Source organism: Mycteria americana, chromosome 1 (genome assembly GCF_035582795.1).
Source record: "Mycteria americana isolate JAX WOST 10 ecotype Jacksonville Zoo and Gardens chromosome 1, USCA_MyAme_1.0, whole genome shotgun sequence".
NCBI classification, from domain to species: Eukaryota; Metazoa; Chordata; class Aves; order Ciconiiformes; family Ciconiidae; genus Mycteria; species Mycteria americana.
The window spans coordinates 150,440,927-150,456,431 of NC_134365.1; the positions used below are offsets into that span (position 1 = coordinate 150,440,927).

Sequence of the window (15,505 nt, forward strand, 5' to 3'; positions counted from 1 at the left end):
GGCCATTGTACAAAACAAACTGAGGAAGAGCAAGAGGAGTACGGCTGCACACAGCTAAACCCTGGTGCTCTACGATGGGATTACACGTGAGTTTATTATAGCAATATTAGACTATTTAAACAGCTACATAACAATTTGTAAATTAAGGATTTTAGTGACATTCATACCAAGTTTAGAAATTAATGTATAAGTGATGGGGGGTTTTTTGTCATTCTTTGAGAAGTTACTTTTGGATTGAAAGTAACTTTACTCAAAAAGAGACAAGAAAGCACCTAGAGATGGGTATAAAATGGACTGACATATTAGAAGTTTATAAACAATTCTTCTCCCAGTTTTAAAGTGGAGAAATAAAACAGAGTAAGGTGATGAACTGAACATGTCTTGTCACTGTGCTTTTCAAGGGAGGTATGAATCTCAGCCTCCCTATCCATGTCTTAGTAGATGAGGCAAAACAAGTTTCCCCACTTCTTCTATTCCCAGTTGATTTCGCAATTTTGAATAAACAAAATAACTTCTTTACTTGTGTAAGAAGCTACAACAGCCTGCCAGGTGTCTACAGATGAAGGCTTCCTGCACATCAGTGTTTGATTTAAGTAGAAGTTACCATGCTTAAAAAGTTTCATTATTTCAGTAACTCAAAACAGACAGGACATAAAATCTAACCATACTGGTTGCATTTTAAAATACCCTTTATGACACTATTTAATAAATCAATTCTTGTCTTTTGGGAATTGTAACCCCTTGGCCCTCTGTATTAGACCTGACTACAAATAAGTTTGGCTCTTCCGCAAGCCTTCACAGATGTAAGGGGAGTTATCACTGATGTCCTAGCGTCATTTTACTCTTACAAAAGAGTAAAGCGTCATCCTCACTCTTACAAATATTTGCTTCCAGAAAATTGGTAACAGGCCTGGAAGGGACTGTGGAGCATCAGCTGCTGTTGGAGCCTGAACTCCACTGAGTACAGCACCGACAGCATGCTAATGGCACGAAGCACTGCCAGAGCCGACTGGAAGCTGTAGCATCTCCTGTGGTCTTACTGCCACCTTACCATCCAGTCTGGGAGGAAAAAAAAAAACAAACCTGAACTGGACAAGGAAAGGCTGCCAAGTTCCGGTATGAGTGCCCTCCTCTCAGCTCCAGTGATGATCACCTACAAAAATGCTGCTCCTGAGGACACCTGTCTAATGTATTCTTAAAAATTCCCACCTCGGTCATCCATTCTACAGTCTGCATCAGTCCAACACATCTTCTGAAGTCAGCAACTATTACATCTCATAAGGTAGACCTTTCTTAAGACCACCTCATTTTTTCCACAAGCATCTTCTTATCCCCTTCACCCAAAAAACTATTATCTATAAAGGACTTAAAAACCCAAAGGTTTTCATCTAATCATTAGTATTCACTCTCCGCATAGGGAGCAGGAAACACACCAGTGTCAGAATTCACAAAAATGAATTAAAGGTAATTCACAAAAATGAATGAAAGGTAAGATCATATAGAAAGACAGTGTAACCCACTCACTGCAGATAGTTTAGACATTGCAACACAGCAGTAAAGACAAACATCAAAATTCAACACTCAGCAGCAGAACAGGCTTCTCAGCCAAGGGTATACTTTGTCTCATTCAAATAATACCACCTATACAGGAAACCTATGCAAAGTTTAGATTTTTTTTTTTTATATATTATTTTTGTTTTTTAAAACTGAGCAGACAGAGGACCAACGTCATCCAGACAGTCAGCTTTCACTAGAACAAACAGGCTAGAAAGCTTTCCAACCACACAGACAAATAAGTGCTATTTTTGGAGCCTGTAGTAGCAGGATGAGTTGTATTCTTGCTATCCATCCAACAGGGGAGCAATAAAAATTACATCTTTGTGTCAAAAGGAATGTTTAATATACAAAACTAAAAAGCCAGCCACTTCTGTATTGGTTTCATACAGGACTGGAAGGAACCGCAGTGGTTTGGGGAGACAAGTATACTGCGCTGTAGTACTCCATTAGCGTCACAACAGCCTCTGCAACAACAGGACATTCTCAGCTCATCTCCTTACCCTTTTAATTCGTCAGCTAAGCACATGCCAAACTGCTTGGTACCAGTTTCCATGCATCTTCTTATCATTAGACGATAACGAGGTTCAAAGACATGGAGTGGGCAAGGGATGGTAGGGAAGGCCATAGTACATACGAAGATGGGAACATCTTTATTCAAACTGTAAGATAATTATTAAAAAAAAAAAATCAGCTTTTTTCTGGGTACTGCTATATTCAGCATAAACCCTTAATATGACACCGAGTCCAATGGTTTCTTCAGACTCATTTTTTGTAAACGTGTATCTGGTCAAAGTTTGTCATTCTTACAAGACAAACATATTTCAGGGCTCTTTCTGCTAGTACCTTAAAGAAACAATCCCTCTAACCTACTTTCATAGAGGAAAAGTCAGGAAATAATAGCCAATCTCCCAGGTGTGTGTATATCAATACTTAAACACAAGTACTAAGATTTTGGTGATAACTTTTTATAGTAATATAGTACCTAAGAACTAACCACATTCAAAGCAAGGTGGTAGAGAATTCCCAAGCTCAGTAAAGCCCTTTAATTTTGAAGAAGCCCACTAATCCTTACATTATTTTTTCAGGCTTAATTGCATGTTTTATTTTTCTTTTTAGCTGAGTTGTAGTGAAAGATCCACAAGTCACTGACAATACTGAACCCTTGAACTTCTGACCTGAAGTACAACCCATTTATAATTGGAATTCTACTCCCAGAAAACCCCCATTATAACTTTTAAAGCTATTACATTGTTTCAGAGGAAAAGACAATTATCTTTATTTTAAGAATATTGTTGTGCCTCTCTACCATCCAAGCATATTGTTTCTTGTTTATCTGCAACAAAGACGTTGAAAATACAAAACATCTGGCAGGTTCATTCACGAATTCATTCATTTTTTGCATTTTCATAAGCAAATGAACCTTCTTCAAGTAATTTAGGTTAAAAATACATTTTTGTAACAAGCTGTCAGTAGTAAAATGAGACCCTACTTTGACAATTCCTTCATTTCTTCCTCATAAACTTTCTTCCTTTCAGATAATTCCTCTGGCAAGTAACGGACTATCAGTTCTTCTGTAAGGACGGTCTTCTTGTAAGTTCTGCTTGCCAGAAACTGCAACGAAGAGCCAACTCCTAAGTCTGATAATGAGAAGTCAGGTAACATCCCTTCCTCCCAGCCCACCCCCTTTCCTAAGGCCAAACAGCACGTTAGTTCAGGATTGTACCGATTCCTCCTCCTTTCCAGCCTTCAGCTATCAAAACTTCCACTTTAGGATACGAGGTTCACTCCAGTGCCCATTTAACTATAACCCCGTGCCCTTTTTTGGGCAGAAGTTGTACTACCACCAAGAAGAGGCAGCCCCTCCTCACTTTTGTGGAACATATGTATATTATTTTCACTAGAGCTGCCAGGTTACTGCTCCCCAAGAAGCACTCCACATACAAGACACGTTATGTCTGTTGGAGCAGAAGTTTTGGCCAAGGAGGGACCACTCCTCGTTCACTGCAGATAGAGATACAGACTGGAGAGGTGGTAGGAACAGGGCTATGGTTGGGACTCCCCAGGAGCCTGATGTGACACTGGAATCCTCAATTCCTTTCAGCACCAGCAAATCACACGTGTCTTCCAAGGAATGACAAAGAATATTCTGGAGCAAATGAGGTCTGTGCACAGCTTAACGCTGTGGGTACTACTGTGTCGTTCTGGTCTGAGAGTAGAGCACAGAAAATCCCCACACACACGCTTTCAGAAGAACACAGCTTTATATTTTTTTTGTTAATTAAGGCAAGGCCATACTTACTTCTGACAGCTTTTCTTTGCAGAGTGGGCAATGCGGATTATGGTCAAGGCAACGCTCAAGGCATTTGAGGCAAAAGGTGTGTCCACAGGGAGTGGTAACAGGTTCGTAGAACAACCTGAACACGAAAACACGGAACAAAAAAGCTAAGCTGCCAACATAAACAATGCAGATTCCCAAACTGTGGAAAGGAGTGACTAGATCCAGCCACCTCTTCCTTTCCTGCTTTTGTATAAATCACACATGACAGTTTTATCTAAGGATATAAAAAAGGTTTTCATTTTTAGAAATTGTAAACAATGGAGAAAACCATGCATAATGGAGAAAACCACATCTGTAAAGATTCACCAGATGCAAGGGTCAGGAAAAAGGAACAGAGTAATGATTTAGACATTCTCTGGCAGGTTTCCCTTCTGACACCATGAAAACTTTTTTCAGAAGCTAGAAAGGCTTTCCGATCTTTTTCCCAGGTCAACGCAGTCGTACCTCATGCAGAGGGAACACTCAAAGTCCGACGCATCCACCAGAGTTGTTGGTATTTCACTTGAAGTGACGGCGGTGTTTTCAGGTAAAACATCTGCATCTAAGTAGGTAAGAAGATGATTGTAGTAAATATTTAAGTATTACTGCAATTTCAGATGCTAAGTTGTTTTTCCATAAAGAACCTAATTTATCTCTTTTCTTTTTTGAAGTTTTGTTCCAAACAAACATATTTTCCATCTAAGTTTTAGACTTTCTGGCAGAAAATCTTCTGGAAAGCAGAGGATGATGTCTATGCCCAGAGAAAGCACTTTAGAGCCGCATACCCATGATCTGCTTCTCCAAAAATGGTTGGGGTTTTTTTTAAAGTCTAGTTTTTAAAATACTCTGCTATTGCTTTCCCACCACCATCACCACTCCCACACCAGCCAGGCCAGATGTTTTAAAGTACATTAAGTCCAGAATTTAATTTGTTTACACACAAACTATTTCATCAGTGTTTATTATAGATTTCTCAGCAGGGGTAATTTTTCTTACAAGTATAAAAAAAGCTTACATTCTTCTAGACTAGGCTGCTGTGGAAATCCCATGTTTCAGACAGCTTAAACTTTAAGGACTACTGGAGCTGCATTAGCTAATACTGATTTCACTAGCTCAGCACTCTGCAAACACAGAGACAAAACACTTCACTTAAAATTCTGCCCACGCTGGTTTTTTGGGGGTGGTACGTAAGTGTGTTAACTACAGGGATACGTAGTACACAGCAGCAGCATTTAAGCTCAAGAGCTATCAGCTCAAGCTTCTGAGGACATTTATACAAGCAGATTCTGCAACTTCTTTTACAATCTGCATCTTTGTTGCTCAGTGATGAGTTGCAACAGAGCCATGAATGCTACCTCCATGTCCTAAATTCTTGACCATTTAAAAAAAAAAAAAAAAGCTCATCTTTTTATGTTAAGTTAAAACACTAGGATGTTTTCTTAAAGGATAACTTATGCTCAGCATCTGGTTTATCTTGAGCACAGACAGGATAGGGGAGAGGGCACCGGTATTGTGTGGCCTACAAAGAAAAACAGCGTTATCTTTAACCTACATCTCGCATGTTAGCATTTAGTAATAGCCAGAACCTAACTGTGTTAATTCTGCAAATAGTAACATGGCATCAGGATCTAGCACAGACCAGAAATTAATGGTTATAGGTAAAACGCAATCTCTGGCCTTTGCTGTGAGGATACAGGCGGGTCAGATTTCACAATCTATTTACTGAGTCTGCAGTTCACAGGCAAGTACAGGGTTCTTCCCTTCACAGCAAGGTGATCAGAAACTGGCCATACACTGATCATCTGCAGAGGTGGCAGACACACAGCAGCACTTGAAGACTTTAATATTTCAAGGCAGAAGTCAGATTTGTCAAGAAGGTGTTGGGTTTGGGTTTTTTTTTTCTTTTAAGGGAAAAAATGCACAATAATATAGCAGCATTTCAAAAGCTCCTTTTAACCAATTATTCACCACTCAGTGCAATGTATTACCTTCAGCATTTTTATCCCAGGGTACTAAAAACACTTTAGAGGTCTTTATTAGAAGCTTGAGAAGCACACCAATTGTAAGCACAGCTATCAAGTGACAGAAAACTGAGGGGGCTTATTACCCTCCAAAAGGCTTCTTTGTTTGCTTGGAAAATTTCATGTAAAGTTGCATGTGACTGTTTCTGGTGCCAGTTAAAGATTAGTTTCCAGGCTTACTGCATCTTTCCTTCATATAGAAAGACAATGAAGTTCAGCTATACCTCCGAGACCTAGAAAATGGGAACAGCACCAGCAGCACAAAGACTAAACTGTTAGCGGATTTACACACTGGAAATGGCCCATTTGAGAAAGAAAAATAGTGTTCTTTGAATGAATTGAAACTGCTCTGGAATAAGGTAAATAGGCTGTTACAGCAGAAAGGGACAGACCAGACAACAAAATGTTATTCCAGTCCCTGTGTCACTGAAATCGGGAATCAAACTCCTTAACACCACTGTAGCATTCTTTATTATGCAGGCAATGCAGGCATTCTTTATTACGGCGCCGGATGCACAGGGATTGCTCCACCAAGCCTGCACACCATAGGTTACATCAACCAAAACTTATATTATTGGACTATATACATATGCATCAACTTTCCCAGAATGATCATACATACTAATTCTATTTCCTAGAACTAATTATCGTATTGGCATGGTCGTTACGCATGCGTCCTTGAACTCCGAGGGGCTTCCGTGGGGGTCTCTGGTGGCCGTGCAGTTATGTCCTTTCGTTGACCCCTTCTCGTGGGCATGCGCAATATCACCTTGCTCATAAAACTTGCTTCCCTTCTTCATGGTGCATGGTCCCTAACAATGGCTGGCACCCTTATTCCTATTCTAACACAAACCAGTTACCCTAACTACCCCTCGACTCATTGTCGAGATGGGCTGGGGCTGTACTGGGAGCATGGCAGCATGTCCGTACCACTCCTTGTCCTATTGTCTTTGGGCACAGCAGCATAGCCACAGCCATGGCTGTACAAACACAACATTAAAGTATTGTCCATCCCGCTCCTATCTCTACATTGATTCTATTACCTTAGTCACAAAGGACCACACAAACTAATCACTTTGGTTGCATTTGGTTACACCTGTAGGTAATGTTTCATTGACACCTATAAAAAGCGAGGAGGAAAAAAGTAGTTTATCATTTTTAAGTATGTGCAAAAGAAATCCCTTTTCTAAGCCACAACACAAACCTTTTTTAGGAATCTTATTGGGGACATCCAAGCTTTGTAAATCCCGCATATCACTGGACAGCTTTCTTTTTAAGCCAACCCCAGGTAAACTGGAGAGAATAGCTCCCAAAGACTTCTTGTTGTCTTCAAAATAGAGATCCAAAACATGATGGGAAACAGGAGAATCGGTACTTCTAAACACATCAGATTCTTGGGACGGGGTTTTTGTCAACCTGAACACAGTATCCTAAAAAAATTAAGAACAGTTACATACAGCATGAGACAATTTTGCTTTGTTTTTTTCCTATTAGTTGTATACATCAGCAATAGATCAATGTCCCTACAATGAGCTTAGCAAGGGAGAAAGGTCCATACCAAAGAAGGCCACTCTCCAGTTGCATGAAATAGGGATATTTCTCTCCCTACAGCTCCTGTCTCTTTATGTTCCTGAGTGCATAAAAAGCACAAAGGGAGAAAAAATCCCCACAAATAGAACCAACCCCCACGTGAAGGCACCACATTGTTTTCTGAAGAAAGAGTTTCATTCTCTTATTTTTCTGAGGAAGTACATCCCAACAAGAGATCCAACAGCAATGGAGAAAACAGGCTTACCATGAAAGTAAGTGCAGACAAAGACAATGTCACACAGATCAGACAGATCCTTGTGTTACTTTTGGTATTTTTATGTTGAATGCTTTTTACTTTACCTTTGAGGACCCAGCAATAGAGCTATCTTCTGCAGCTGACTGTGTGTTTATGCTACTCAGAAATGCAGGTTTCAATCTTGTATGGGATGTTCGACTAGAGAAAGGTGCTGTTAGATTATCATGCACATTTTCAAAGGCTGGGAAAAACATCTCACACATTATCTAGTCCATTAGAGAGGAAAAAAAAAGAAAAAAATAATAGTAATTACGACACAGATATTTATGTTTGTATGAACACAGATACACAGACTTCACAGCTTCTGGATGCCAAGAAGCTTGCAACCACCAAGACATCCTGCATTCCCCAATGCCCACAGGAAACTTGAATGGCAGTCCCCACCACAACCACAGACACATCCCCAGGTGCTCTTCTGGCCTCCACCTCCCTCCCCGAAGGCCTCTGCTCCTCAGGAGCACGCGGGGCAGCAGTCTGTTGCATCCTTCTTCTGCCTCCACCCCTCTCCACTCTGACCCCCAGACCCCTGCCTCCAGAAGTCTTCAGACCATGCTCTCCTATCAAAACCGGTTAACAGAGATGTGTTTCAGTTCTCTTCATCCTCTGCATCCATCTCCTCTATCCTCAAGCAGATTTCACCTTGAGCTAAAAGCTGTGTAGAGCCTGTTCCCCCTCTCACCAGTCCCCACCAAGCACCTTGCCGAATCCCCATTTCTTTTTATAAAAAGCTGCCTGTCCGGACGGCCATGGAGAACCTGACAGTGGTTGGTTACCAGTAAGTGTGCCCCTCATGGGAAGCTATATAAACTGCTACAGAGACTGCAGGATTTTTCCAGGACAGGGCAGCACACAGCTCCCCCTTCTCAACCCTCGGCCACTTCCCACTTAAAAGTGGTTTTCTGATGGGCACTAAAATTAGCAGCCTGGAGCCTACAAAATCCAGGTGTACTCAAATCTGGCCGACATACTGCACGTGTAATCTACAAATGGCAGCAGCAAGACCTACAGATTTGCAGTGGAATCCACAAATATACAATCCTTCTGGATGAGGCATCAACCGAACCCAAGAGGTGCCTCGCACAGCATAATGCTAATAAGGTTTATTGGAGAATCTACTGAATCAAATTATCCTTTGGCTGTTTACTATCACCTGAAATAACAAGGATTTTACTTAGCTGCAGAAGTAAGAGCAGCGTGGTGGCCAAGAAGTGGCCAGTAAATACATCTTATACCTTTTGGGCTTCTTTCTTCATTGAGCTCCATTCAGGATTTAAGGCAACACAATAGAGAAACTCCTTCAATGCTTCCTCAGTCCTTTCCAATCCAGAAAGAGCTTTTGCTTTCACATAATGGCCCTGTTCACACAAAGGAAACGTAGAAATCTAGAGATCATTTCTGAAGTGGCAGCAAGAATCCAAACAAACCAACCTGGAAGTTCATGCCATTCTGCAAGTGAATAAGACACTTTTTGGGTAACAACCTCTTTGATCCACACAATTGAAGGAAAGCCAGTCCCTTTCGCTGAAAGAAGACCCCCTCTGGAACCCACTGCTGCATCACCCCCTGCCAAAGGCACCGCTCCTTTCCTCAGGGGGGACCTGGTGCAGAATGAGGAGGGATATTTGTCTCCCCAGGGACCGAGACTACTACAATCCCACGGGGCTCGATACCCCAGAGAACAATTTCACATACCAGGGCAAACTTAACAGTAATGAAGCTGCATGGGAAAGAGAGTGGCACAGGCAGGCTGGAGGTGGCACCTGAGGGAGCAAAAGATTTTAGGTTCAGGACACTCACTTCTCCTGGGTGTCTTACTAGGACAGAGATGATTTTTCACCTATTTTATTTGGCTAGAGAAGACCAACAACATTATGAATTTAGGGCAACTTACCAATGCTTAACCTGAAACCTTTGAGCCCATCCTACCTCTCCCATGTCCTGGAGTAACACATCCATGGCCAACAGGTCGGGTACTCAGCTTGGGGACAAGTCCTACTTTACTTGTTACTAATAGCAAGAGAGGAATGCCTCACCTCTGAATTTCCCTGCGGATATCAATTTGCAGTTCAAATCTGGCTATGGAAATTACTTCCTTAATGATGAAAAGAAACTAAGTGTGCATTTAAACATTTGCCTCTTGCTTATTAGACAGAGGTGTGCTCTGCAAGTCCACCTCTGATCCACATGAATATCTCTAGGCTATGCTGAAAGTGCAATTTCACTAGTCTAAGACACTGGTTCAATAAGGAGATACACTTTTCTGTTCTTCATGCTAACGCCAAAAGATCTGGTATCACAGAATCTTCCTGAGCGGGTACCTCCCTCAGTCTTTCAATACAGCCCTTCAAGCTGAGCCCCGTTAAGATCTTTACCTTTCTACTGTCAGGAAGAAAGGGGCTTGTACCAAAAGCAAGGCACCGTGTAGGACAGGTTAATTAATGTATGTCATTTGGTGACCGCAACAAGAAGCCTCAGTACACACCAATCTCTCAAGGTGAGATACATTTTTCTTTTCCTCAATGCAGTAAGAAGAGACGTACTGCGAGGCCTGATCCTGACCTTCATACCTTGACGCTTGCACAGCCTCTGTAAAACCTTTTTAGAGAGGTCCTAACACGCCTGACATTGCTGACAAGATTACTCCACTGCACTGGGGAGGCTACAAGGTTGTTTGGCCTCGTCCTTTGGGGCCCCACGAGCAATTTCCTTACCCAAGCTGCAAGGGAGGGCCGAGCTGGGCTGTCTACGGACAAAATACCTCAAGATCCAACGCCAGAAGTTAGGCCCAGGGACTAGAGGCCCCTACACTTCAGAGGCTACCGCTGCCACCTTCCCCTTCCGATTTTCGCACAGCACTGACAAGCATCGGACTGAAGGGTAAGGTCCAGGCAGGACGTTGTGCGGCAGGCAGGATGCAGGCAGGACGGCATCCGTTTCTATCTGCCACATAAAAGTACAACTGGAAATTTCGCCCTGCCTCAGAGAGTCCACGGACCTGGTTTTCATAGCAACTGAAAGGAAACCAACTTGTCTATTGCTCTAATGACTACAGTGGACCCAAGAGCTTCACCAGTAACTCACTGAGCCGTTACATTTCAGTTATCAATAAGCCAAAAGGTACTGGTAGGTGAACATTTGCCTCCCAGGAGCTACTCCCAGAATGAGTTTAACTTTACAGTCAATTTTTTTTTTTTATTTTTTAACTACACAGTGCATGTTTGAGCTACTCTCTGCCACTGGATGAGATGCCGCAAAGACAGAAAACAAAGCAGATGGCCAGAATTCCTGGAGAACATGGATTCTGGATCAGCACAGCTTACGTGGAAGTTCTCACACACGCACGCAAGCACGAAGGGAAATGCGTCTGTGACACTGCTGGTTATGCCATGATGACATATTTCATTTTCAATTAGCACTCTTCAGAGATGCGATTAATGAAATCTTTATCCGCCTACGACTGACACGCATCACATTTCCATGGATTCAAGGCAAACAGAGAAGACACTTCAAGAAAACATTTGAACATGCGTAATTCATCTTTCTCCCTCTGCACAGAAACCCAGCCAACGCCACCTGAGATGGATTCCTGACTTGATGAGAAATGATCCTAGACAGGCAAACTGGAGGCAGGGGGAAGATTATGAACTACCTTCAAATAAGAAAGGTTTTAATGGGTGACAAGACAGATAGCCCTCAGAGACAAGTATCTAACTTGTCAGAAACTAGATGTTTCAGACAGCACCTCTCTGCTTGCCCCACATCTTCCCCAGCTGGAAAGGGATAACTAGCTGCAGCCCCCCATGCTCAGGCAGGCGGCCAAGGGGTTCATGCAGCACCTCCTTAGTCTTCGCAGGGAAGTCAAGGTCTGCCTAAAATCCTTCCCCGATTCCCTGTGCCACCCTCTCTCCAGGTAGCACCCAGGGGCTTTATCTGGTCAAACCTGTGCAGCAGTTTTGCTACTGACGGGTGAGGGACTGACTGGAGGTGTAATTCGAGGTGGGGCAAGCTGTCGGACACCCAGTCTAGCCTCAGGCAACTGGTGATAAACAACAGGCACCATATGCTTCTTCCATTTCTCTCCCATCACATCATTTCTGATGCTTAATTCAGACTGCCCACAGACTGCTCCTTGTAGCACCTCCTCTCATTATGAAAAAAAATCCCAACCCCCTCTATGAATCACCATGACACAAGTAGGAATCACAGATATGAACTCTTAGTATTAAAGGGAGAAAAAAAATAATCCTGAAATACAGTCTGGGGTGCTCCTCAGACAGACACACTGGCCGGCAGGCTGTCAAAACCACCCACTGCCTGGGACACGCCATCCCAGAGGGAACTGCAGGGCGATCCCAGGCTGCCAGAATCTTATGGAACCGATTCTGCTGCCAAGCTGCAGCACTAACCCCAACAGATCGACAGGCACCAGCACAAACAAAACTACATCACCGGCTGCCCACCAGTGAAATCCCACTGGCTGGAGACACGCTAAGGACCTTCCAAGACTTGTCCTATGAAGAACTTAGCTTTTGGTAGACAGTCCCAGCTCTGATAATGCCATGATGTTCTTCCAACAACGCCCTCAGCAGCACTGTCCCCACCACAGAGAGAAGCCCCGAGAACAAGCAGTTTTCATTTTGGTCTTTACGACATGCAAGCACCGTACCGCAGGCCAGTGGGGTTTGTTTCGGCAGAGGACGTCTGCATCATGAAGAGCTTGCTGGTAGTTTTTCATTGACGTACAGAGTTCTGCTCGCTGTGCTATTAGTGAACACTTGCAAGGAGCTGGAAAACAAAAAAGGTTACAAGGAACTCCATTAAAAGAAGCACTACTACATGTTAAATACAGTAACCTAATTTCCAGCTAGAGTAACCTAAAAAGCACTACTGCACAATGGTTACTTTTATACTCTCCTGTAATGGAAAAAAAGCAATTCCTTCCTTCTTTCCTTCCCAAAATATATTCCTCTCAGCCTGGAAGCAACCTCTGCATTTTACCTAGCAAGACAGATTTCATAGTCACATACAGGATGCCACCTGCTCCCTCCCTCACCTTGCTTACAGGATACTTAAGAAAGCAAAAAGAAAAAAAGCCCCAAGTGTTTCTCTCCCCAGTGTGGCTTTGCTTGAAAGAAATCACCAACACAGGACTTCAGCTAAAACGTTCCGGTAAGCCACTCGTTAAGAAAAAGCATGCAGCCTTCAGATTTCATATCCACTTGCCACCCAGGTACTTTGCCCTCCTCAGGGCAGACAAACCTCTCATGATCACACACATTGCCTCAGTACCCGCACATTCATGAACCGTTCAGTTTGCATGGATTATAAACATCTCAAGCATTATTATTCTGTCCTTTCCTAAGGTCTCCATAACACATTTTAAGATGGAAACCTAGCTCCAACATAAAATTTCATGGAACCACAGAAAAACTGTGGCTGATCCATGTTCAGCTTGTCCACCAGGACCTCCAGGTCTTTTCTGCAACGCCCAGCCCGCCCTGTTGCACGGAGTTATTCTGTCCCAGGCGCGCTTGCCTTTGCTGAAGTAGGCAAGACCGGTCAGCCCGCGCCCCAGGTTGCTGGTCCGAATGGCAGCCCTGCCCTCCAGCACATGAACCGCTTCTTCCTCCCCCAGTATGGTGTCACAAACTTGCTGACAGCGTGCTCTGCCCGCTCACGGAGGTTGTTAATAAGGTGCTGAACTGCGTCAGCCCCATTACCAACACCTGAGCAATGCCACTGGTAGTCGCCCGCCCAGCAGCCCTCAAGCCATTAACCATCACCCTGGGGCCCTGAAGGTCCAGCCAGTTCTCCATCCATCCCACCTCCACCTCCCCAGCTTGGCCAGGAGGATGCTGTGGCAGGCTGTGTCAGCAGCCTTGTGAAAAAAACAACCAAACAAAAAAACCCAAAAACCAAACCCAAAAACCCCCAAAAAAACCAAAACGCTAAGCCCCAAACAACGCTATTCCCTTTGTCCACCAAAGCAGTTATCTCATCTTAGGAGATGAGATTTAGGTGCGATTTGCTCTTGGCCACTCTTGTCCTTTGTGTGCCAGGAAAGGCCTCTGGAGGGCTGGAAGCTGGCTGATGGATGGCGGCAGCTAAGTGCAGTAACCCTTCCCAAATGTGAGCTGGTTAAAACTGTCATAACTGGGATTAAACTTCAAAAAGGTTCCAAGGTGTGCCAAGAGACAGTACTGCCTCATTTCTACAAATTTTAAGCTTCACCTCCAAGCTAGCTCTCTCAAGACTTTTCCTGCCAGTGTCACCTCCTGTACATCCCTACACAGGGCTCTCGTCTCCCCTCCTGCTCTCTCCAGCCTGCTTCGGCTTCACTGTTTGCACCTCATTTCGGCATGAGCATCCTAAACACAGCCTCAGTAAGAGCACATTGCCCACACCAAGCCTCGGCACGCACCCAAGTATGCATGGACACACAGAATAAGCTCGTAACTGCTGCCGGTGCCACTGCTCATTAAGTTCAAGCACCTACCAGGAGGGATGGCCCAAGACTACATCCCCTTTCCACCTCCTCCCCTCCCTCGAGCTAACACCAGCGCTCGCTCGTGCAACAAACCGGGTTCGCGTGGTTGCACAGAGAACCAGAGCAAGGAATCAATTGACTGAAAGCTAATCCAATAAAAACAAATAAATAGAAAGGTTTAAGAGGATCAGTTTCCCCTCAACTGGTTCACTGTACAGCCACGCAAACGCGAGGGCCAGGACAAGGGATGAGAAAGAAAGCAGCAGCAAGGACTGCTGCCTTTTTTGGCTGTGGCATGGACTGACACCAAATACACTAATTGCAGAACGACATACCAGGGTGGATGCTGCCCCAACGGTCCCAGACAGTGACGGCTAGAGACTACACCTAAAATAAGCAGCTCTGCAAAAGCTAGTTCACACTGTGGGGTTTTTTTGTTTGTTTTTGGTTTTAGTGTTTTGTTTCTTGGTTGGTTTGGGGTTTTTTAAGTATTACACATGTAGCCTGCTGCAGTGATCCACACTTTTAGCTGATTATTCTTAAAAAAAGAGTGCAAGTTAAATTAAATTGAAAACAATTCACCTAAGGTCTTCAGAAGCAAGCTTTTTTTTTTTTTCCTTTTGGTAGACGCTCAAATTATTTAATTTAGCTACCACTTAAACAGTCTGTGTCTTCCGTTTGTATTAAATACAAACGCATACTCCATATTTCCATCATGGTATCTGCTGCAGGGTGTTTGTGCAGAGCATGCGGAGGGGGGTAGGTGCAGCAAGCAGAGGCAGGGGCCTCAGCAGCCGAGCAGAGCGCAGGGTGGGCTACTTTTTGGCATCACCGGGGGAAAAGAAGCCATGTGAGATCAGGGGGCAGGCAAGCCAGCTTCCTCCTCCTGTTCGCTACTGCACACTTCAGCCACACCGTTGCTTCCTAGCGCTTTTCAGCACACAATTCAGCACAGTTCACACATTCAGCAGACTCAGAGAGCGCACAGCTTCATCGGCTCTTTTCTGGATCTTGTCTCAACTGCAAAAGTTTTAAGCAAAAAAAGTCACAAAGGTGTGGCAAAGACTGCAAGTCCTCCCGAGGCACAGTCCAAATGCCACCAAAATCAGGAATCAAACTCCTTAACACCACTGTAGCATTAAGAAGCAGGCATTCTTTATTACGGCGCCGGATGCACGGGGATCGCTCCACCAAGCCTGCACACCATAGGTTACATCAACCAAAACTTATATTGTCCGATTACATACATATGCATCAAATTTCCCAGAATTATCATA

The 15,505-nt window shown here is 43.7% G+C and overlaps 1 protein-coding gene across 1 annotated transcript in view; it reads right to left on the bottom strand.

The window, feature by feature from the left end:
* The window catches only part of LONRF2 (LON peptidase N-terminal domain and ring finger 2), a 37,179-nt gene that overhangs the window by 7,551 nt on the left and 14,123 nt on the right, over positions 1-15,505 (bottom strand). The window contains exons 2-9 of the mRNA XM_075524195.1: positions 12,408-12,526; positions 8,974-9,096; positions 7,786-7,947; positions 7,100-7,325; positions 4,340-4,436; positions 3,857-3,971; positions 3,047-3,168; positions 2,058-2,216 (exon numbers count right to left, since the gene is read on the bottom strand). Coding sequence (XP_075380310.1) covers positions 2,058-2,216; positions 3,047-3,168; positions 3,857-3,971; positions 4,340-4,436; positions 7,100-7,325; positions 7,786-7,947; positions 8,974-9,096; positions 12,408-12,526 — 1,123 coding nt within the window. The remainder of the gene's footprint in view (positions 1-2,057; positions 2,217-3,046; positions 3,169-3,856; positions 3,972-4,339; positions 4,437-7,099; positions 7,326-7,785; positions 7,948-8,973; positions 9,097-12,407; positions 12,527-15,505) is intronic.